We start from the raw sequence: 23,121 nt of genomic DNA, 5'->3' as shown, positions 1-23,121 counted from the left end.
TGGAAGAGCAGAAAAGATATATTTACACGTATTATGACGATAACTGGGTCTTGGAGTAATTCATATTATGCCAACAGCACTCTTATCTTAAAAGGTAAAAAGGATTAGCAACAAACTAACACCTTCATAAATAACACTCTGTTGACAGACACCATGCAAAAAAAGCACATTCTGACTTAATATAATTAGTAAGGCTTCCAGAAAGTAAAAGGATCACAGAACCAGAATAAGCATAATAGAGAGGAAAGGACCTTTCTGGACTTATGTGTAAGTAAATAACACAGATACATGCAACAAAATAGATTTTTCTTTATTCTTGTAATTGAGTGCTCACAGTATTTCCTTTTTTTTTGTACAAAAGTGGATCCAAGTGAAACATAAAAAGCTCAAAAGCTACACAGAACATAGTATGATTATATTCCCCGTTTGAGCTTCTTTCCTAATCCTCTTCCAAATCCCTCACGTACAAAGATAAATTCTTGCAATCCTGACATTAGGATTATTCTTGAAGTAAAACATAAGCTGTAATCTTTCTGAAGCTGCCTGCTGCTTAGAATTAGGGCTGATTGTCTGAGCATATCCATACTGCAGGGACCCACTGGGGCTCATCCTGTGCACGATGTACTGCAGACAGCAGCTGCGCAGATGCTTCTTGTAAATTGTCATTCACAATCACGTGATCAAAAAACTGACCAAACTGAGCTTCCATTTTCTTAGCCGATTCTTCCATCTCCTGTAAATCTTCTTCCTGTGAGAGAGTAAGTCCATTAAACTTCACTGTTGTGTAGAAAAACATACCTGCACACCATCTGCAAAACACCTTGGACCACATAAACAAGAGGTGAATAGAAAATGTCAGTCTGCCTTGTTTCATTTACAGTTTGCTATAATAAAGTACCTCTGCTACAGTCAGTTCTTGATCTCAAAAACTGAGCTGCCTGCCATATGCTTCCCAAGGAAGGACCTTGTGTCTTAGGATGCTCCATTTGCCCTAAAATAGTTGCTCTAATGATAAGTGCTGGCAGAGAACGTTAAGGACTGGAAGGTAAATCTACTAATGCTTGTGTTCTTATTCCAAATTTTAGTTTATTTCCCCAGCGTCCATATTACTTTCTGTCATAGCAATCATGAATCATTTCCATATAGTTATAGACTGAGGTCTCCAAAATGTCAAGATGCTAAATTTGATGATGATTTGCATGGAAACGATTATGTCAAAGTGCTGTATATATATTCTAAATATAAGAGAAGCATTTCCTACAAGCAGGATCTGTGTTTTGTCTACAGAACTTAGTATAGGATTGACACTGGCACTAAGCATATATTCTTATAACTGTGAAAAAAATAATAATATTACTGAACAAAGCACATTCCAAGTATTTCAATGCAAACAGTAAATATATGTCTTGATTCAAATATTGACACAAGACAGCTAAATAAAACAAAAATATGCAAAATAGCTTCTCCTTTAAGACATTTTGAAGCGAAGTGCCTCAGCCCCCTAGGTTACAAATTACAATTATTATGCTTCAAAGACAATCTGTAAGGGAAAAAAAATCCCAACAAAATCCACAGAAAAAGATAATAATTAGATTTGATCCTAAAGACACAGTAATGTTTTTTTAAGAGTTAATAGTGTAGCACAGTAGAATGCATTATGTTCTAGTAACAGAATCTCAGAATAATAAACTCAATCTCTTTTATTCCCAAATCTCACCTTGAACTTCATGTTCACATAATAATCCGTAATGATCCTGGCATTTTTACGAGTCTGCCTCATGCAGCCGATGCTGGGTGGCTTGATGAATATAATGTAGGGCTTTAACTCATGGGTCCGGGCTATTTGTATACCCTACAAATGAAGAGTAAAATAAAGTACTTCAAGTGCATTCATTCCAGCTTTACTCCCATAAAAAGCCAGTTGTTTACAACAAACTGTGATCCCCAGACCTAGGAGACACTTTTTTCAGGAACACTTACTTGAAAAAGATCTCACTAATAATCCCTGGAGCAGACATTGTTAAGCAACTGTAGCATACAATTACTTAATTCTGCTTGGTAGCCTCATTAGGAGATGCTTTCAATACCAGTGAATGATGGAACAGTGTCACTAACAGATCTCTACAATCAACCACATAAAAGATGCATTTGAAACCTGTTCTTTTTTGACTACTTTCGGAACAAGTACCTCTTTATTGTTCCATGCTGGAAGAAAGTATCCTGCTTTCAGAACTCCTTTACTGTGTAACATTTCCTAATGCTAATAAGTATTTTTAAATTACTGCAGAGCACTAGAGGGAATGGAAAAAAAAAGAAAAACTAAAGAAACTCACCAGATTTATCAAACCACCAGATTTAAATTAAAGTATGCAACACAGCAGTAGTTCTGCTACCTCACTGGTCTTACTTAATACTCTTTCCAAAACTTGTCCTTTAAACCCACACCCTAAAAAATAAATCATAGTGGCACATCTGTCCAAGTGGCAAGATTACACACCCCACGCCACAACACCCTTCTTTTAGCCCTTTGCTTAAAAATGTAACAAGAAACCCAAAGGACAGTGTCTAAGGTGTGACCTCATCTACCTCTTGCAGCAGTTTCAGATTTGAGTAGCACCCCACAAATCTTGTAACTTAATTTCTATTTTAAGCAGCACAAGCCACTGCCAGCCTAAGGCTCAGACACATTGGCTCTGCATAATTAGAGGGAAATATCCAAGAATTACTGAGTTAGGGTGTTGCTCTTTACATTCAGTTAGAGAAGATGTTTAAACAGCCTAGCCCAAACAGCTCTTAAGTACTAAATATGCAAGCAATTCAGAGAAGGTTAGAAAGGTTTAGCTAGACACAGCTCTAAGTATCTTAGATATTTACAAGCTCAGGCTTTTATTAGCCTTATCTTCATCAGCAAATTCAACACAAAAATAGAAGGAAAATAAAAATGAATAGTATCTAAGTGAAGAAGCAGGTTACTAAGAGATGTAACTTCTGGAAAGAAATGTAGGTACAAAGGCACACTAAAATTTTCAGCTTTTGCTTGATTATTTTAAGTGTTGCTGCTTTTACTGAAAGGTGTTCTGAGATTGCTAATAGAAGGAGAGAACTCTCAGCAGCAGGGCTTGGAGGAGGAATAAATCCCATGCAACAGGTGTCCATGTGAAAGACTAATCCTTACTTTAAGTAAGTATGAAAATTCATTTCTATACCATCCAAACTGATAGTGCAGCTGCTGGCTTGGTAAAAAATGAACTGTCTCAACATACTTGTCACTGTGGTACCACCATCACCCCCTAAGACACATGACAAGAATAATCTATTATTAATAAGCACCATGAGGTAAAGTGAAAAACAAGACAAAGCAACTAACACAGCTCCAATGGCTCAAGAATGTAGAGAAAATTATTTTTCCTTCCAGAAAATTCCCTGCCCCTTTACCACTCACCTGTGGTTCTAAATCTATGACACAGATCTTCCCTGCATCAAGGACTGTTCTCACTGCATCAATACTGGTACCATACAGATACCCTTTGTACTCCCCATATTCCAGCATTCTGCAACAGTGGTGAGGAAGAAGGAAAATGAAAGAGCATTTGAGTTTCAAAAAGGTTCCATTTAAAGGTGAAATCTTCAAATACAATCCAGTGATCAGGACTGAATGATCATAAAACCTACAGAATATTGCTCACCTTTGCTCTTCCCTGCTACACTAGGCACAAAAACCATTACAATTCATCTCCAAAACATGCATTTTTTACTCATCATGGTTTTATGAATTTTGTGTTTAGAGGCTGTGATTTTACTTGTCAATGCTTGTCAATTACATATGACAAATAACTTCCAAGTCTGAAGATTTCAAAGCACTTAGCACCGTTCAATGGCTTCTGTAGTGCTGAGCTGGTCTATCTTAGAGAGATTATTGATGCATACAAAGGAGCAGACACTTTTGAATATTTAGCCCTTACAGTTCAACCACTCATGTGTCATCACTGCAGAGATGCTGCAATGGAGTTGCAGGTCAGGAACAGGTATGATTTACTGCTAAATTTTCAAAAGCAGTCTGGTTTCCAGGAGAGTTAAACTCATAACTTACAAGCACATCTAATGAGCTCAGGACTAGAGAGCCCCCTTCCTTTTAGAAGGATTCTGAGATTAATTGTGGAGGAGCTATTCGCAACTGCACAAACAGAGTCTTTGAAGAAACAGTCTCAAGTAGTTTGACACAAATTTGCACCACACACACGCAGTAAAAGTGGAGAAGCCCAGACTTGGGACCTAATTACAAAACTGTACTTTTTTGGATCATGTTGTATTTTAGGTAATAAAAATATAATTAATCTCTCCTACTCACCTGTGACTATACACCATGTTTTCAAAAGTCTCCTTTGATATGTAGTGATATTCACGACCATTCATTTCATAACTTTTCTGAACACGAGTGGTGTCTGAAGGATGATATAACACACAAAGAAAAAATACACCAGCTGCAACTAAATTATTGCAATTTTATAAGTGGAAATGAGAACTTCATGAAGAACTATCAATCAATATTTTCATAAATAATAATATGAGTTATTTCCATTTGTAAATCCAGAACAAAAGCCCCATACACTATAACGGTTTGCCAGTAACAAGTCATTAAAAGTTACCACAACTGTATTTCTAGGAATGGAAGAGTAGTTCAATCCAAATAGTCGTGATTCAAAGCAATCAGGAACTGCCTTGGAACTGGTTGCACAACTCTTTACTCTTCAGAGGCAATTTTTTTTAAAGTTCATTCAGAAAAATCCCATGAGTTTGCCACACTTCCCGTCATCTGGGACCTTAACTGCTAAGTCATGAATTTTCAGCTAGCTTCAGATACATAATTTCCAGATTGGTTATCTAAATTACAAGAACCAAATAAGCACAGGTAGAAATAATTTCAGTTGTTACGTCAGAAGTTAAGCTGCATAAGTCTCATCTGAGACTAGAAGGATAATAAGGAAAGCTGCAAAGCCTATTAAGCACCAACTTCTGTTGTCTTCATTCTCATACCTGAGTACTTAAACCCTAAGAACCTGAAATACTCCAAGAAATGTTTTTTTTTTTTTTAAATCTAGGAAAAGCAAACACTAAAGTTAAACCAAATCATGCAGATAACTTTTCATCTCCATAAAGCTTTTAATGGTTTCAGAAGCTGGAACTTGAACATACCTTTGTCTGATTTGCCAAAATGAGATAGAGAGATAGAGAGATAGAGAGATAGATAGATAGAAAGAAAGAATTTTAAACTAACCCTTAAGAAAGCAAACAGTACTGGCTTTCAGTAGAGCTGAAGAAACAGCCATAGAGCAAAGAGTGTATAAAAACACAAAGGCAAGAGGAAGGTTCTTTGCATTTCCTATTCATGCTTGAATTGGGGTAGTAGAGGAAAGAAGAGAAGCATGACATACGAGGTGTGGCACTTTGAAACTCTCGTGGGTTACTTGTGATTAGCCTTCGCCGTAGCTCATTCACACCAACTCCTGCGGGACCTGGAAAGTTGGAAGAGCAGCTAACATTACTGACAGGGTAACAGCAGCTAGCATTACTGACAAATAACTCCCCAGCAATGTAGCCATACCCAGGAGGCAACTCAGCAGTACTATTTTAAAAGAAAAAAACTTATCAAATACTTCCAGACTTAGAAGGGACGGTGGATTTGCCTTTACTCAGTTTGCTTTATCAGGACCATAGAACAAACAGTACAGAACAGCATCCTCCCTTCAGTCACTACAATTAAAGTCTCCTGGAGAGCCTGCAGCCCACTTCATGCAGTACGTCCTATAAGAAGCATTATTAAAGGTATCTTTCCATGCTGTTCATGATTGAGATTGTTCTAGTCTGGAGTTAAACATTCTTCTTATTATTGTCATGTCTATACGTTTAACACTGGTTGTAGAAATGCCTCCATGTAAAGATGCTTTCTATTAAGTTACCAATGTTTTCTCAGCATTTTCAGTTCCAGCTGAATATAAAACCAAACCACTTCCCTAATAAAATCCATTATCAGCCAGCATTCATAACCAGCTTCTTCTAAGGACTTTATTATTACTGTTTTTAACACTCACTATCTCAACCAAAGAAGGTGATACCTGCGTTAAACTTTAACCTAAATAATGGGGTCAAATGATAATAATTCTTGAAGTGCTGCTTTGAGAGCTGCCTGCACAGTCAGCACTGCAATCAGCAGCAGGAAACCCCTGCTGAAATGTGCCTGGGAAGGTGGTTAAGCTCTTACCCACGAGGATAATTAGCCTGTGCCGGTCTGTTGGGTGCCGCTGGTACCTGACCACCTCTTCGTAGGGAGCTGCCAGGGCGCTGTAGCAGCTGCTGGGGCAGCGGGAGTAGCAGGACTGCTGGTTGAGGCGGGCCTTCCTGCGGCACAGCCGCATGCTTCTGCGGAATCCAGCTGGGTGGGGCAAAGGCACACTGCTGCAAAATACAGCCCACGTGCAGGCAGCTCGTTCTTTAGCCCAGAGGGCCTCTTTCTAAGCCACATAACATACTACCTTTTCTGAGGAAGTGAAGGTTAATGAATTTCATTGCTGCACTTGTTATGACAGCTTGGTAGAATCTCTGAGCATTAAATGACAGCTACAGAGTAGGTAAAATTCCATTGAAAGTCACCTGAAAATTAGCCTGGAATTAAAGACTTCTGAAAGATACCCCAAACAAGCTGGAGGAGAAGTTTCTGACTACCTGAGGCATCCCTAGGGAACAGGTCAACTTTTTTTGATAGTGTAGGTGGTTCACTCTCATGAGGCAAGTCTGGAACATTTGCTCCAGCCTCCAGAACATGTATTTTGAAGGTCACTATGGTTCAATAACCATAGAGGTAGGTTTGTTTCTTCACTTGACCATCCAACCCTGAAAACTTCACTTGTAGGTGTACTTTTCTAATGAAAGCCCTCATGATTATTCTCAGTGGATGACAGACATTACTTTTGAGCAAAATTAATCATGAAGTCAAGTTTAAATAGCAGTGGCCAAGTCTTTGGTAGAAACCTAACAGGAAGAAAGATTTAAATGCAGAGATTGAGCATTATTAGGAAGAAAGAGACTTCCTGATGTTTGGAAAACAGAGTAAGCTGTATTCCATTTAGTAAGTCTTCAGATAAAATAAAGAACAAAGCTTTTTACTGAACTTTATTAAGCTAGATCAAGCCCCAAACATTTTACTTATCTTTAGTCATCACATACCAATAAAGACTCGTTGACCAAATTCACCAAATTCTTCCTCTTCTAGAATACAAAGAACAAATACTCATGAAATAAAAAAGAAAAGAGAAACTTAAAAGCTAGATGGCAAACAATTATTGCTGATCCCAAGGAAAAAAGGAGTTTCTGTAAAAATGTGGAAGTATAATGCTTAATATAATTTTAAAAGCTCAGTACTCTATAATATCAAAATATTTCACATGACCAATGACCAATTCAAAAGGGTTATTGCAAGAAAAAATAAATCTAGAATGTCTTGGTACTTCCTAAATGAAATTTGAAACTTAACATTCTATTTGTTTCATTCCCCAGATATCTACATGCCAGACAATGTTTTGAAATTGAAATTAGTGAAAAAAACCTCCACATAATTTAAGCTTTTCAGGTGCAATCTATCTTACAAGATATCTTTAGTTAAAATTAGAAGCTCAAAATTAGAAACAAAAACTTTGTAACTCAGTTTCTGCCCCATAGCATGTTTGGAAAATGCAACTTGCGTCTGCTCAGATATTTCAGGCAAAATGAAGACCTGATTTTATTGCTTCTTTTTCTTCATTGGGTCTGTGATGTCTGCTCCAACATGTGAGCCTAACCTCTTTCCTGCAATTCTTTTTGTCCTCATTCTCATGCTGTTCATCATGAAGTCTTCACTATTCAGGTGGGACTTCTAAAACTCTGTATTTTTTAAAAACTGAATCTCTCATATAAGGCTCAAACATACCAATTTTCCAATAAACCAATGTTCAGAAGGTATATAAACTATTTGAGAAAGGTGATTTGAAAACCAATCACCAAAGAAAAGAATGGTGCCAGCATTTAGCTTTCTTTTCAAAAAGTACTCCTTATTTTCCCCTAACCACACATGTGTTATTCAAGCATTCCCTTTATTTAGGCCTTGTAAAAGCAAGAATGAGATGCAGAAGACATAGACATGTCTTTAAGAGCAGTATTTGTTCCAAGGAAAAACTTTTTTTTCATTTGCAAAACTTTGAAATATTTTTAGCACTCTTTGATTTACAGTTATCTCATAGGCATGGAAGTATTGAAACAAAATTAGATGCATATTAATTTCCCTTTTATGTCTATACACTCTGCATTACTTGTACCTTTACAATACAGTTTTATTCCTACATTTCCGTATGTACTAACAATTAGTTAATGACTGTGGGAAAAACTCCTTGGCACAAAACTGCTCACTCAGGGCAGTGCTCAGAGTAATGTTCAGCTGATACATGCCCTCTATCTTCAAGTCTCTCGAGTCATCATTCAAATCTGTTTAAATCTTTCTGCCTTATCTACCCTGTCTTCTGTGGTATGGAGTGCAGTGTAGAATCCTACAGGGAACAAGCAATTCTGCTACCGGGTATTGCAAGAAGAGTGGTAGTTCCTGCTAAAGCATAAACACAGGTAAATTCTATTAGATTACTGCTACAGGAGACAGGGAGAAAAATGTTAGTGTTACCTTCTTTAAGCTCCTCTGCAGATTCAGATAGAGACAGACATAAAACAATTAGTTTTGAGAAGACAGTCTCTACTATGATCTAAAAATCCAATGAGCATTGTCCAACGCATTTAGGGAATGTAGAAAACAGGTACTACAGACATTAAATCTAAAATACGTTTCTTTGAGCATGAATTCTTAGTTCCCAAAGAATACAAGAACTGCAGCATCTATTTCAGTATGGTAGTGCAAAATCTCCAACTACTTAAAGTGGTTAAAGTGGAATGTAGGATAGCAAATATTTGCACCTTTATTCCTCTGACTGTGTGGATACAGCAGACAGGTGACTCAGCACTAAGCAGGATTTACAACAGTAATCCCCAAGTGCAGCTATCAGAAACATCCTAGCCTGAAAACAAAAGACTGCCCTGCAGACCTGCTGGTTATGCCTTAAAAGCCTTGGGCATTGCTTGAGAGGTAGAAGAGAACAAATGCTTGTGGTAAGAGAAGAAGGTGCAGATAGAAGAACTGGCAAGTAGAGACTTTGTGGAGAAGAGCAAATCTAAGGTAAAAAGACACTCTTCTCCACAAGATTACCAACTACCTCAAATGAGGAGTTTACCAGTAGTTTTATTTATGGGAGAAATTATTTATTTTAGAAGACTCAAGTTTTACAGAGCTCTCAATGTGCTGTAAATAAGCAGCTGCTTCCTAAATGAACAAAAAAAAAACCCAAGCAAACAACCAAAAACCCCCATATTGTGTCAAAAAAAGCGTACTTATTGATTGTATTTTTTTATACATAAATAATGAATTTTATAAGCATTTTTCTTTCCTGTATGTCAGCCATGCCCACAATCAGGAATCCAGAAGCAGCTTTCCTCTTTACCACATCAACTCCTACGGGCACTGGGGATTCAGGCCTGCATATTACTGCAGGTAATCCCATTATCTGCTGACATCAGTGCAGCCCCTGCTGTCACAGCTCGCACGGGTACAACTGACGAGGGTTGGATAAATAGGGCTGCTACTGATGCACGAGAAGAAACATTCACACTCGAGGATAAGAGGACAGGAACCTTACTACTAAGGTAATCAGAGAACAAGAGAAAGACTTAAAGCTACAGGATTTTACAAGATGGCTTCAAGCCAGAATGGCTTGTGAGGCTGAAGTGGCATTTTGGTTTTTGCCACCTGCTTTTTTCTAAGATGCTTGTCTCTGGACACCCTTCTCACAGCAGAGCAATTGCAAGGAACTTAGAGTTAGGTCAGAGGAACTTACCTGACTCAAATGTTTCTTCATCTTGTTTAGTAATCCAGATAGCAAAGATATTAAAATAAATTCAAAATTTTATTCTTCTAATGAATATCAGAATCAGAAATCAGTTTTCCAACTTCTGATGGTCTGTCTCACGTATACTTTCCCCAGCTGCCTCCACCCTGAGGTGGCAAAATACAGCTCCCCATACTTGAATTAACTGCTTCCTCTCTTTTCACACAGTCCTACAGGATCACATATCCTTCCATGAGAGCTTCTCAATTACCTTGGAGAAGGAAGAATGAGCTGCACTGCTTTAGGGAGCAACTCAAGCTACCAATCTTTACACTCATTGTTCACAAGCAAAAACCTATTCTTGCTCCTTGTTCTCCCAAGATCAGAGATTTCTTAACAAGGAATTTTGTGGGTTTTCCAAGACCACAACAATCTGTGTCGTTAAATATGCAATAAGCAAAAAAGCATGGTAACTTTACAGCCACAATCCAACACCTGAATCAAAGCTGTTGCATCTCATTCAAGCAAATATTTTTGTGCTGGTCAAAACACTTGACTATAAGCACTGTACACCAGAACTGCAAACAGCTCATTTTAATACACTAATACAAGAGGAGATCTACAGGGTATGAAAAATAGAATTTTCTACCATTAAGTTCACTAGAAGAATGACTGGCTTTATCTAGGAAATGAGGCTGTAAACTAGCTACTGCCTTGAAGCAAATAAAATAATCTCAAGTGAATTCAGTTACCTGTTTCCACACACTTTTCATCAATCTGCATGTCATCCTCTACAGATCAACACAAGGGAAAAAAATTCATCTGAATCAGAAAAACACTGGAGAGGAAAAACGCCCTTACACATCTTACAAGACTGAACTCAGACATCAGAAACAAGATGGGTGAAGCTCCAATCATCTTTAGACATCTTTAAGAATTTTAACTGTAACTCCAATTTAGTGATGATCTTTGTATTACAGTGAGCAAAAACTCCTAAGTGAGTGCTCTGAAGGCAGAGAGAAAATGCACCAAACTTGAATTCTTCTCTTGAAATAATGAAAGGTTTAACATGCCTGTCAATCTGTTTATCCAGTAGATATCTATTTATTAAGTATTACCATGAGATAATATAATTTTCTCTCTTAGAGCTTTTAAATATCTTTCCAAATGCTACACTCAAGGAGAGTATTTTGCTTTTTATTTTTATTATTACTTTTACAAGGAAGAAAAGATCAATTCAGCTCTTTCTCAATCCCCAGACTACATCAATTTATGTCCCAGAAATGTGATCACATGAGCTTGGGCAATCTCACAAGCTCACAATACAGCACTGTTGGTGTTTTGTTCTTGCACACCCTTCCAGATAGGCCCAGCAGGAGCTATTTTCCAGTTACAGGGCAGTATCTGTCAATCACATTCTGCCCATATGTATCCTTTAAAGAAATACTCTATCGGAGCTGCTCTAGGAGAGAAAGAAGGAGAAGAAAAGAGAAAGAGGAAATCTTGTCTTTCTTTCCTCAAAGAACCCATTCAAACTGTCACTTCCATGACAGATAATGCACAGCTAAGGTTTCCACTTTAAGACAATGTATGCATCTGCTAGGTGAAAAAAGGTGAAAAAAGGCTGGATTTCAATTGTGTTAAGCACACAAAATGCCAAGAACTTGGGCTTCTTCCACAAGTATTTATCAAAATGCCTAATTTTTGACAACTTTTTAAAAAGCCTGTAAAACCATGTGTCATACTGGTTCCAGGTACAGAAATGCAATGCTGTCCAGATGTGATTTCCTACCTTCTTCCACAGTGCTTACTGCTCACAGCATATCCATTGAAGCAGTTAAAATGCAATAAAATTATGGTGAAAGAGAGCCTCAGCTCTAGCAAGCAATGCAATCAGTGCAAGCAGAATCCTAGGGAATGAAACACATGCCCCCAGGATTTATCATGAGAGAAAAATTTTATACTTGCATAAAGAGCCATAGAAGGAAATGGGGACAGAAGAAACAGGAAGAACATTCTTTTTCTGGGAATAATTGCATATTTACAGAAAATTATAGTTTGCAGAAGATAATATTTCTGGATTGTTACCATGAATAAATTCAAGGGCAGCTTAGCTTATCTTAGACCTCAAGAAAATAAGTTCTGTTATTTTCTCAATAGCTTTGATGGCAAAGAAACATTCCAAACATGGCACTTCTCAGTGGCAGAGCTGGTATCTGCGTCCCCAGAAATCCAGGCCAGTACAGCTGTCACCTCAAGACTTACAGCCAAGAGAACTGGCTGGCCTAGTGAGGTCCTAGAACATAGAGACTTTAGAAGAAGTTGAATTCACAGATTCTCTTATGGTCAGATCTCAAGTACACTGGAGACAACCATCTCCACCATCAGTACTCCAGGTACAATTATCAGTAAGTATTTTTTTTCCAGGGGATAGTTAACACAGTTGAAGGTGACAATATGGCTCCAGAAACAATGTCTTTGAACTAAGCTGAATTGCATAAGGCTTGATTTCAGTATTGCTGAAACAGAGGCAAGATCTTTCTTTCCTGCTGTATTGCTCAAGTAACTTTTCACTCACACATTGATGATTTGAGACAGAGGTGGGGCTGGAAGGGCTGACACCACCAGAACTCTCGCTGCTTCCTACACAGAAATAAATTTATCACAGTTAAAGAATCAAAACAGTCCACAAGCACATTATGCTCCAGTCAGATTCACTGCTTACATGCAAGATTGATCAGTACTGAACTGAGAGAAGACAGCAAGAACTGAAACATTACCAATGTTTTAGCCCACTGCAAAGACCTAAAATAAAACCAATGTGCTATCAGAAGTATTCAAATTTCCAAATCAGCAGCCCAGAAGTACTAACAATTTATACAGAAGTACAGGAAGATAAGCCATACTGTGGTTCAGACTCCTGGAAGTAGAAGAGTGTGCTGCTGGTAGGGATAGTAGTACTACTGCCTCCATTACTGCACAGAGCCTCTTGCAGCCTGAGTCACAACCCAGTTTGATTTCACCTTGCATTATACAGACTGCAGGTAGGTTTACATTTATTAAAGTCAAGTTTATCATGTGCTGGTGCGTGGCCTTACATTATCCTGGGGGTACCACAGGACAGGTGGTTAAAGGATCAGATTGGAAAGTTTGCTATAGCAGTGTAAAAACTCTGATTCTGAATGCATGTGGTGTAAAAACAATGGTCTATTTATGCAGAAAATAAGTCAAGAGACCCTTGTTCTTTCTTGAGTGTTTGTTTTTTTTCTCTGTTCTTCTAATCTGGTCTACTCAGTTTTGACCAAAGCTGAAGAGGTCACTCATGCATCACAGGACATCTTTAAAAATATACTATGCTTTAAGTATCCCTCTCTTCCCCTTGCTTTTTTTCCATCATAGATGATGATCATTTAGTAGTCAGGGCCCTCAATTTCAGCTGCTACACTCCACCAGATGTCTTAGCAACCAACATGGAGACTGGATAAGTGCTGCAAATTTCCTAAATGGCAATTTGAGATTATACAGGTGCTTTCAAAAGCTTCTTCTCATACAGGTGCTCTTCAGGAAAAAATAGCAAGAAGTCAGAGATCAGAAAGAGGAAAGATGTTTGTCAGATGTTACTCTGAATTGTACTGCTACAATACTTAGGAAAATTTTGAATAACTGGCTGATTTTTGAACCAGAAATCAGGAACATGATGGGTTTTTTACCTTTTAAGAAGATGATTTGAGGGTATGAGTCCAGCACAGGCACTGAGATCTGAAAGTTTCCTGGCCTGCCACCAGAGAGCATCATTCTGATCCACAATCTGGAGTATTTCACCCCTCTTGAAAGGCAGACCTGCATCAGCACACGGTATGGCAGGATCTTGCAAGGGCCAGTAATCTGCCATGGCTCGCACGTACAGCTGGTAAAGAAAAGAGTCAGGAGTGAGTGGGAGCCAGGTCTAGAATGGACACAACAGGGGCTTTACAACCACAGGGCCAGGTATTGCTGCTACTTCAGTCTAGTGATCAAGTCAAGTTTTAAAAACCAGATCAAGCCTTAAACACTCTCTGTTCATTAAATGAGGAAAAAAAACCCCATTTATCTCACACATTATGTAAAGAACTGACCTTCAACTTGTGGATCACTCAGAAAGTGCCTTTATTACACAGTTACATTTCTGCTTACTGTCTTTACTGCTTCAGCAACACCATATTGATGTCAGCTGAGAGGCAGCCATAAAGGCAAGGTAACACTTTAGGGATTGCAATAAACTTCCAGGCAACACCATATCTTTGTATCACACAATTGGGCACTACTGCTACCAGTCTGGGAAAAGAAAAAGAATGTTTCTTACTGTTGTTTGGTTGCTGACAGGCCGATCAGAAACTGGAATTAATTTGAACATAATTGTCCCCTGAGACAGGGCCTAAATGATTAGAAAATTAAAATATGGTTGGTATTCAACACAAGTAATCAAACATAGGCAAGACAGAGCATGGCTTTGAGAATACTGCAATGTTTGTGTTATAGATAGAATTCAGGTAGAGTCAATGTGATAATACTGTATTTTTTCCAAAAGGAAGGTCAAGAATAAAACATCAAATTTTGCTAAATATTTTTTAATTTAATGCAATGTGAGTTTCTTTGTAAGTATATGTAATTTCAGAATTGATTCATACCAAACTTTTCTACTTAAATCTTATTTAAATTAGCAGCAGAGTCTGGTTAGATGGGTTATATAAAAGGGGAGGAACATAATTTAGTAATTAAGCATTCCAATGGAGTTTGTATTTCTTATACCTAGGAGTGGTACAACCATGAAAATGGCACAGAGACTTGGTATGATTACACACATCAATACCTCACTGGCTGGCACTTAACAGTCAAGAACCCTGAAAAATTGTGCACAAAATGACAAAACAGGGACACTTCAAAAGATTTCTTCATGAGAATTTTGACAACAGTAATGACACTGCCCTTTTCGTGCAAGGTAAGGTGTGTAGCTTACAAGCTCATTCACTCTGCTTTAGTGCATTTTGTAACATGGACTCTTACTAGAATAGCAGCTTTCCATGACTTTCTTGTGGAATATTTCTGAGTGGCACTTCTAGAAAAAGTTATCAATCAGTGAAGGCTGAATAAATTAGTATTTTTCCCAGAAGCTGCAGATGGAATGGTCACAGTTAAGTTAATTTCTGATCAGAGCAGAAGTTAGATTTAATTCTGCTTTCATATATTCTGATTTAATGAGCAGCTGGGAACTTCATTCACAGTAAGGAAACAATCTGAATTTTCTGTTAAAAATTCCAGGCTTTCTTATGTACAAGCGTGTGTAAAAGAGCGAGCATACAAATAATCTTAAGGTGCAAAGTAGAAAACATATTTTAAAAATATTAAATACCAGAATATTAATGACTTGCTCAGGCTCAAGTCCCTCAACAGGAACTCCATTTACTTCCACCAGTTTGTCTCCAGCATACAGCAACCCTACCATGAAAACAAATATGAAAACAGCAGCAGGAGTTTTATCACAGCATGATTTATCAAGGCAGGATCACACAGAAATATCACAGGTTTGTAAGTCAGCATTAAAATTCTCCTGCACCATGTATGGAGGAAGGCATTTTGGATTCAAGCTGCAGCTGTTCCTGGCTAGGACTGCAGTCTGCTGCAGGTCACAAGGAGCTTGCATGCTTCAGCTTTCTTAATCCTTCCCACTCCCCCATATGACATCTTTACAATCTACTGATGATTTGCCTTAAAATTAGCATAAACATTTTAATATTGCTCCATTTCTCAAAGTAAATTATGAACCTATCCTATATTAATAGACCATGAGACTTGGAATCAGACCCCTAAAAACTCCAGGTGCAGTGGGAGGTCCTGGGACTCCTCTCTGTCCTTTATAGTAAAGTCTTCACAATATTGTTTTATTTTCTTTTCCATGTTCCTTTTCCATGTAACTCAATAAAAATAATAGTCAAGCTAGGAACGTAATTGGCTATTTTCTGCAAGTTGGGTTTTCTTCTCTATACAAAGGCCAGAAAATACTAAAAGGAACTATTTTATAATGATTGCAGTTGAATTTTACTTCTGATGTTTTACATTTTAATGTAAAAATCTAATGTTTTCCTAATGTTTTACATTACATTTCCTAAGGGACATGGAACACATTCAATTCTAGGATGACAAAGTAGTAACATTTCCAAGGAAACTCCTGGCAAGATTGCTTAGCTACTAGTGCTAAGCAAGGTGTTTAGTAGAGTAGTGCCAAAAAGTATTATTACATATTCCTTACAGCCCATTATCTTCTAGAATCACCAAATATTGATGTTTACCATTTCTCCATTAGGGAATGTGCTGCATTTTGTACTACTGCAATTTGGGATATCCAGGTATTGGTGCCAAGAACACATAATGAAAACTGGATTTCTTCATCAACTCAGTCTAAAACGGCAAATTCATCTGAAAATCTATGAAGTCAGAATGAAAGTCACTGCAATGCATTACTGTTTACAATGCTGTCCCATGTGCACATCATCTTGCTCTACAATGGAAGATTAACTGTAGAAGCTAAGGTATTTTCTTACTTCAAATATCTTAGTTCAAGTTCAGTTTTATGTATCACTTTGTTTAAATTCCACGTACCACTTCTGTCTGCCAGCCCACCGTGGATCACACGGGCAACTGTTATGTCACCGGTTATCTCATGGCGTTTAATGGTGGCACCCTGGCAGGTAAGAACAAAGAAAAAACACATTGATCACCAAAGGACCCCAGTAAGTTTCCTTCCATATCACAAGTCTGATCTTCAGGCTGACTCAAAGACATTGAGGGATACAGCCTTTTTACCACAACATGGATATAGTGATAACCACAGAATTGTGGAATAAGCTGAGTTGGAAGGGACCACAATGATTACTGAGTCCCACTCCTGGCCCTGCACAGCACCATCCCCAAGAGTCACACCCTGTGCCTGAGAGCATTGTCCAAATGCTTCCTAAGCTCTGTCAGACTTGGTGCTGGGACCACTTCTCTGGGGAGCCCATTCCAGTGCCCAAGCACATTCTGGGTGAAGAATCTTTTTCTAATATCCAATCTAAAACCTCCCCTGACCCAACTTCAGGCCATTCACTCTGGTCCTGTCACTGGTCACCAGCAAGAAGAGATCAGTGCCTGCCCCTCCTCTTCCCCTTACAAGGAAGTTGTGACTGCAGTGAGGTCTCCTCCAGGCTGAACAGACCAAGTGACCTCAGCCACTGCTCACATGGCTTCTCCTCAAGGCCCTTCACTATATTCATGGCCCTCCTTTGGACACTCTGTAATAGTTTCATGTCTTTCCTATATCGTGGCACCCAAAACTGCCCCCAGCACTCGAGGTGAAGCTGCCCCAGTGCAGAGCAGAGCAGAGCAGGACAATCCCCTCCCTTGCCCAGCTGGAGATGCTGTGCCTGATGCCCCTGCAGGACACATTTGGCCCTCCTGGCTGGAGGGCACTGCTGGTTCACATCCAACTTGCCACTGACCTATACCCCCAGGTCTACTGCTTTCTAGCGCCTCATTCCCCAGTCTGTCCATACATCTAAGGCTGCCCCATCCCAGGTGAAGAATCCAGCACTTTCCCTTGTGGAACTTCACATGGTTGGTGATTGCCCAGCCCTCTCCTTTATCGAGGTCTCTCTGCAGGGCCTCCTGGCTCTCAAGGGAGTCCACAGCTACTCCCAGTTTTGTATCTTCTAGGAACTTGCTCAGTACCCTTTCCAGTCCTGTGTCTAGGTCCTTTATGAAGCTGTTGAAGAGCACAGGGCTAAGGATGAAGCCCTGCAGAACTATAAGCCCAGTCACTATAAGTCTTTTTGCCCAACCCATAAGCCACTTGCTCACCCATCCCATAATGTGTTTATCCAGCTGTGTGCTGGACATTTTGTCCAGAAGGATACTCTGAGAGACAGTATTGAAAGCTTTGCTGAATTCCAGAAGGATTACATCAATTGGTTTCCCCTGATCAGCTAGCTGGGTTACCTTGTCATAAAAAGAAATCAGGTTTGATAAACAGGACTTTCCCCTCACAAAGTGCTGGCTGTGACCAATGACTGTGTTGTCCCTCAGGTGTTTTTCAATACCTCCCAGAAAAATCTTCTCCGAAACTTTACCAGGCACTGAAGTGAGACTGACAGGCCTGTAGTTTCCAGGGCCGTAATGTATTAGTACAAAGTCCTTCAATGTCTTCAACTTCCATCACACTAAAATAACCTCTCTGACTGACAGTTAGAAATCTTTTTCGTCCCTGATATTACAGCTGTCTTTCTCTAAAACAGATTAGCTAAGCTATGCAATGTTTGCTGCTCATAAGTACAAATGATTACTGAAGAACTCTCCTCACTTCCTTTCTGTTTTGGCCATGGGAATAACTCTCAATCCAGTTTGTTTTTATCTCATATAATGAAAATACATCTGCCAAATGTTCAAACCCTGAGCAGACAAGGCACCGAACAACCTACACCCACACCATGCATGGCTAGATGGCCTTCTCAGATCCTTTCCAATCTCAACAATTCTTGTGATTCTGTAAAATCTGGACAAGAATGCACACAATCCCCATGACATTCCTGGGAAGAAACCAATATGCATCCAATGCATTATTAATTCTTTCTAAGTTAAAAAAATTTGACAGACACAAGAAAGGTCCCTCACCAGAGGTTGGTTGTTTTTCACTAAGCAGACAATCCTCATAGCTTCTTCATTTTCAGGTATGTTGTCTGGCAGTGGTGGAAGGGTTGGTTCAAAATCTTTCTGGGCCACGGTATCATGAGCAGATAGCAAGGCCTGTTACAAATGAAAACAAGGAAACCAACCAACCCATAAGCAAAGATCAATAGCAGAGCTTTAAACAGTGACAGGTCAGAAACCAGAAATCACTGCATGTGTTCTTTCGTGAACACAGATCCCTTGCATATATTGACATTTTCTTCTTTCCACCAATAAAAGCAAACCATGAAAGTTTTAAGAACAGTTCCTTTGTTTATTGTGGAAAACCTTCAAAATATGAAAGAAATACTTCTATTTGGAGCTCTTGGGTTAAGAATACAGGTTCTGCAATTTCAAGGAATATTTGATATTTATATATCTGCATTAACTGCCCATAATTAAAAACTTTGTAAGAAACATCTTTCAAACACAGCCTTAAATAAAATGCAGCCCACTGCAAGTACTTGAGATACACAGTTCACATTTGATCTCATGGTCAGATTAGTTCATCAGTGGTAAACTATGTCTCTTCTGGCCCCTTTACCAATTCTTGTGAACAGCTGCCCATCCATTTCCATTCCCACTGCAGGGAGCTCCATGAGCAAACTTTTTCTTTCCTTATGCCGGACTTGCCTTGAAGTGTGGAGAACGCAGAAGCCGTCTTAGCTCTTTGACCTCTCCTGACTGAGGGGCTTCATGCAGTAACTCTCCCACCTGATAAATGTAAGAAAATAGCCACAGAGATGGATTCTAGAGGATAATTCATTTAGAAAGGTCTACACTGAATGTAAAGGAATGGAGACAGTGTAAAGCCCCCCCACATTATATGAGTCAGAGGATGTCCATATGGCTTGCTCTAGAACTGGACAATATGACCACAGCTGCACAATACTCAGCCAGGCTTAATTTAGTTCAGGCACAGCGCCATGTGCTCTAAATCAGTTTTTGCTCCCATCTCTCAACCAATTTCATCACTAGTCTCAATTTCTCTACTTTGTCATTAACTCTCCCACTAATTAAAAGATTTAGAATTCAGCTATTATAATTAGAAAAATCTAAAAAGCTTTCCAATATCCTCATGTCAGTCAGCTTGATTGTAGCCATGACGCTGAACCACAGAGTTACATGGGAAGAAAAATACATGGTCAGTGATTAAACAATTAACATTTGTGTTCATTACACTGGCCAGGATTTGTGTAGTGCAGCAACCACAGCTGTGCCCATTTCTCATGCCCCCCCACTCCCCCCAGTAAGGGCTGTTGAGTGGTTTTACAGATGTGTAAGGAGAGTTTCATGTTGATATACTGTGCTTAGACCTGAGACACAGAATTAATACCAGAACACTTAACTGCAGCAGAGTGCATTCATTTGGTATGGGTAAGTAAAGCAATAAACTGTGCAAACAATCTCACCTCACGACTCAACGCACGTGCCTGCAGCGTGACAGGAACTGGTCTTTTTCCAAGATAGTGTTGGAGGCATTCATAAATCTGTTGCATGCCATGACAGACAAAACAAGGCAACGATGACATTGACCAGTTCACATGATCATATAGATACATACATGACAGGCAATGGACAACACTATTTCTGGAAACTTCTCAGTCCATCTAGAGCCCAAGAGTCTTCAATCTCAATTCTTAATACCTGACACATCTGGAATTGAGTCTTGAACTCAATGTCTTTCCATATTATCAGGTAGCTAGCCAGTTATACTGTAGTTTTGAATTTTCCTAGAAGAAAAGCTGTCTACACAGGCAAATAGCCTGATAGTAAATTGTCTGATTTGTAGCCTTTTTCCTTCCTCTAGTTGAAGGCATAATTGCTGCATTTAAAATACCCTTATGAGCATTCTTATCCAGTAAAAGCTCCTCTTTAAAAATCAAAGACTTTAAAAATCCTTCTGAAAGAAAAGCAGAATTTTTACAGAATTTGTCACAGAGATAAAATTCTTCTCAAGATAGAAACACCAATCAAAACTCTGTTCTCTAACAATATAAGATCTTCAATTACACATCAGATGAATGCAAAACAAAATACAGTGTCACAGGCCAAGAAGTGGGATGCATAGCCATATAGAAATTTAAGAACAGGAAAGACAACTGAGTAATGATGTGTTCAGTGGCTGTCCCCTGGCCTCAATAGAGACAAGTAAAGTAAATGTCTAGGACATTATGGAAGAGAACATTTTATTTTCTTTTAAAGCATAAATGGTTTCATCTACTGTGACTGCTGATGTTAGAGCTGACATCAGGACTATCAGCACTTGGTGTAAATAAGCATTTATTGTCCTCATATGGCAACATCAAGTAGCTATTCCCTAGAGATCGTTCTGTAGGTGACCTTTGCTTTCCCAGCTGGGTGCTGGCTTACCTTGAGCAGTGCTTGCAGCCAGCGAGATCTGAGCAGGTCATAGAGCATGCCAACGCCATTGACATCTCTCTTACAGAGCAAAGTGAGCTCTTGCAGCACTAGAGTCAGAACATGAGACACACCTGAGCCCAAGAAACAGAAAAGCGCAAGACACTTCAGTACAAAGAGACCAACCAAAGCCAAACAGTGACCCAGACCTTCGAAATGCACCTTTCCTCAATTTGTACTTCTAAGAAATGCACAGACATTTCCTGGCTGCCTTGCTTTTTTTCCCCCGCAGTCAACTCTGTTGCATAAGAGCTATTTTACCATGTTATTAGCCAGCAGGTTAGGTCAATGCTGGCAATTTGCAACTGACCTGTGAGAAAACCATGCAGGCAATCTCACCTGTAACAGTCTGGGTTCAAGCTCATACCTCCTACCCAGAAGAGGTGAAACAACAAAAAAATCCTTGGCTTTATAAGTCAGAAACAAATGCCAGGTATTCTCCTCTGATGCTCTCTTAAGTTAACTGCATACCACCACTGAACATCAAGAATCATTCCAATGGTTGAGTAGTAATACTTCAGACACCTTCATCTCTCTCATGACTCAGTGGAAGAAGAGTCACAGAGATGAAGGAATAGCACTTTTTGAAAAGAGAAAGGAAACTGAAAGAAAGATGCAGAAGTTACCATTATCTTTACTGCTGACTGTTGGCACCTCCATCTTCTCCTTTATTCAAGGAGATTCCACTCACTTTGAATACTGCATTCACACCACGTTGGTTTCACAAAGAGAGATGATGAACTAGGGAAAAGAGCACCCTCATATCAGAATACTGTCAGCTATTTTACACTGATAAGAAAGCAGAATTCAAAACAAAGGAAGGGGTGGGCAATAATTTGTATTTAAAGTGCACCACGGCTATAAAAAATAAATTAAATATATGAGTCCTACCTGTAAATTCAGCCACCCAGTAGCATCCAAGATGCAGACAGACAAACATCAACTGCAGTATGGAATTTTACTGTCTTTATAGAATTGTCATTTGCTTGCTTCATTAAGTCATGGAAAACAGAAAACTGTTTGGTCCCTCTTCTAGCTCTCCAGCTTCTTAAGTGTACCACCATGAGAAGTCGTAATTTTTTCTAAAGACTTGTATCTTGTTTTGTACCCATACAGCTTGGAAAATAATCATATTCAAGGATACATTACATTTAATTCCTCTTAATATTGACACAATATTAAAACTGAAAGACTGGAGTTTCATTGAGCTGAATTTTCATTGAGCAAGTACATGATTTTGGAAAAAGTGATCCCTGTCTCTATCACTATTAGAGTTTAAGGTCTTTGAAGGATTTGTTCCACAGAGATTTCATTATTTTTCTCTTGTTTCCTCACAATGAATTAAAAACCCAAAACCCTCAAGCCCAGATAAAAACCCCCATTTCTTACCTTGCTGGTATCATCATCTCTCTCAGGCAATTTATAATAGGTTGTCACTTTTAGAGATGGAATCAAAGAAGTTATTTGCTAATCTAAAGATGTGTTGCTCATTTCTTTAATCATAAAAAGCAGCATATACTACCTCATTTTTTTTCTTTAGATTTTAAAATCAGCATTTTTAAGCAATGCAGGAAGACAACACTTGCTAATTAATATGTATCCATGTTGCATAACCTTTCCACAAGTAAAATATGCACCTTCTAAAATTTTCTCTCAAATTCCTTCCTTCCCTTAAATTCTGTGGCAACCTATCACTAGCCTATAATGTTCTCTTAAACTGAAACTGGAAGAAGTTCTTCAATCTGCTGTTCATGGCAAACAATGCAGTACAGGATTGCTTCAGAGAATTCTCTGAACTCTTCCTCTCAAAGTAGTATGGAAATTCACCAGGGAACACCACACACTGCATTTATACCCTAAAGCATCAAGAATCCAGAAAGCTCTTAAGTAGTTCAAAATCTTCATTACATCCTAGCTGATTTAACTTCACACTTGATACAAGTGTAAAGGTGTTGTCACAATGAGCAGTATTGTAGATTACTCTTAAAGGATAAAATATTTCCAATGGCCA

At 38.8% G+C, this 23,121-nt stretch overlaps 1 protein-coding gene and 1 long non-coding RNA gene across 2 annotated transcripts in view; one reads left to right on the top strand and one right to left on the bottom strand.

Moving 5' to 3' along the window:
• The window catches only part of LOC132330672 (uncharacterized), a 29,341-nt gene extending 10,390 nt beyond the window's left edge, over positions 1-18,951 (top strand). Inside the window, exons 5-6 of the long non-coding RNA XR_009487389.1 lie at positions 14,746-14,931; positions 16,294-18,951. This is a non-coding gene — a long non-coding RNA (uncharacterized LOC132330672). The remainder of the gene's footprint in view (positions 1-14,745; positions 14,932-16,293) is intronic.
• MPP4 (MAGUK p55 scaffold protein 4) lies at positions 290-21,791 on the bottom strand. Its single transcript, XM_059853314.1, has 21 exons — positions 21,737-21,791; positions 21,063-21,184; positions 20,102-20,179; positions 19,323-19,403; positions 18,636-18,767; positions 16,590-16,671; positions 15,343-15,428; positions 14,296-14,367; positions 13,664-13,860; positions 12,532-12,596; positions 11,746-11,763; positions 10,706-10,744; positions 9,963-9,983; positions 8,702-8,716; positions 7,222-7,263; positions 6,260-6,430; positions 5,433-5,513; positions 4,349-4,442; positions 3,443-3,551; positions 1,718-1,852; positions 290-748 (listed from the first exon to the last, which is right to left on the bottom strand). The coding sequence occupies exons 1-21, from the start codon at positions 21,768-21,770 to the stop codon at positions 557-559; spliced, it is 1,866 nt and encodes a 621-aa protein (XP_059709297.1). The 5' UTR covers positions 21,771-21,791; the 3' UTR covers positions 290-556.
• Between the last annotated feature and the right edge of the window lie 1,330 nt (positions 21,792-23,121).

This window comes from Haemorhous mexicanus, chromosome 8 (genome assembly GCF_027477595.1).
Source record: "Haemorhous mexicanus isolate bHaeMex1 chromosome 8, bHaeMex1.pri, whole genome shotgun sequence".
Classification (NCBI taxonomy): Eukaryota; Metazoa; Chordata; class Aves; order Passeriformes; family Fringillidae; genus Haemorhous; species Haemorhous mexicanus.
This window is presented reverse-complemented; position numbering and strand designations above follow the sequence as displayed.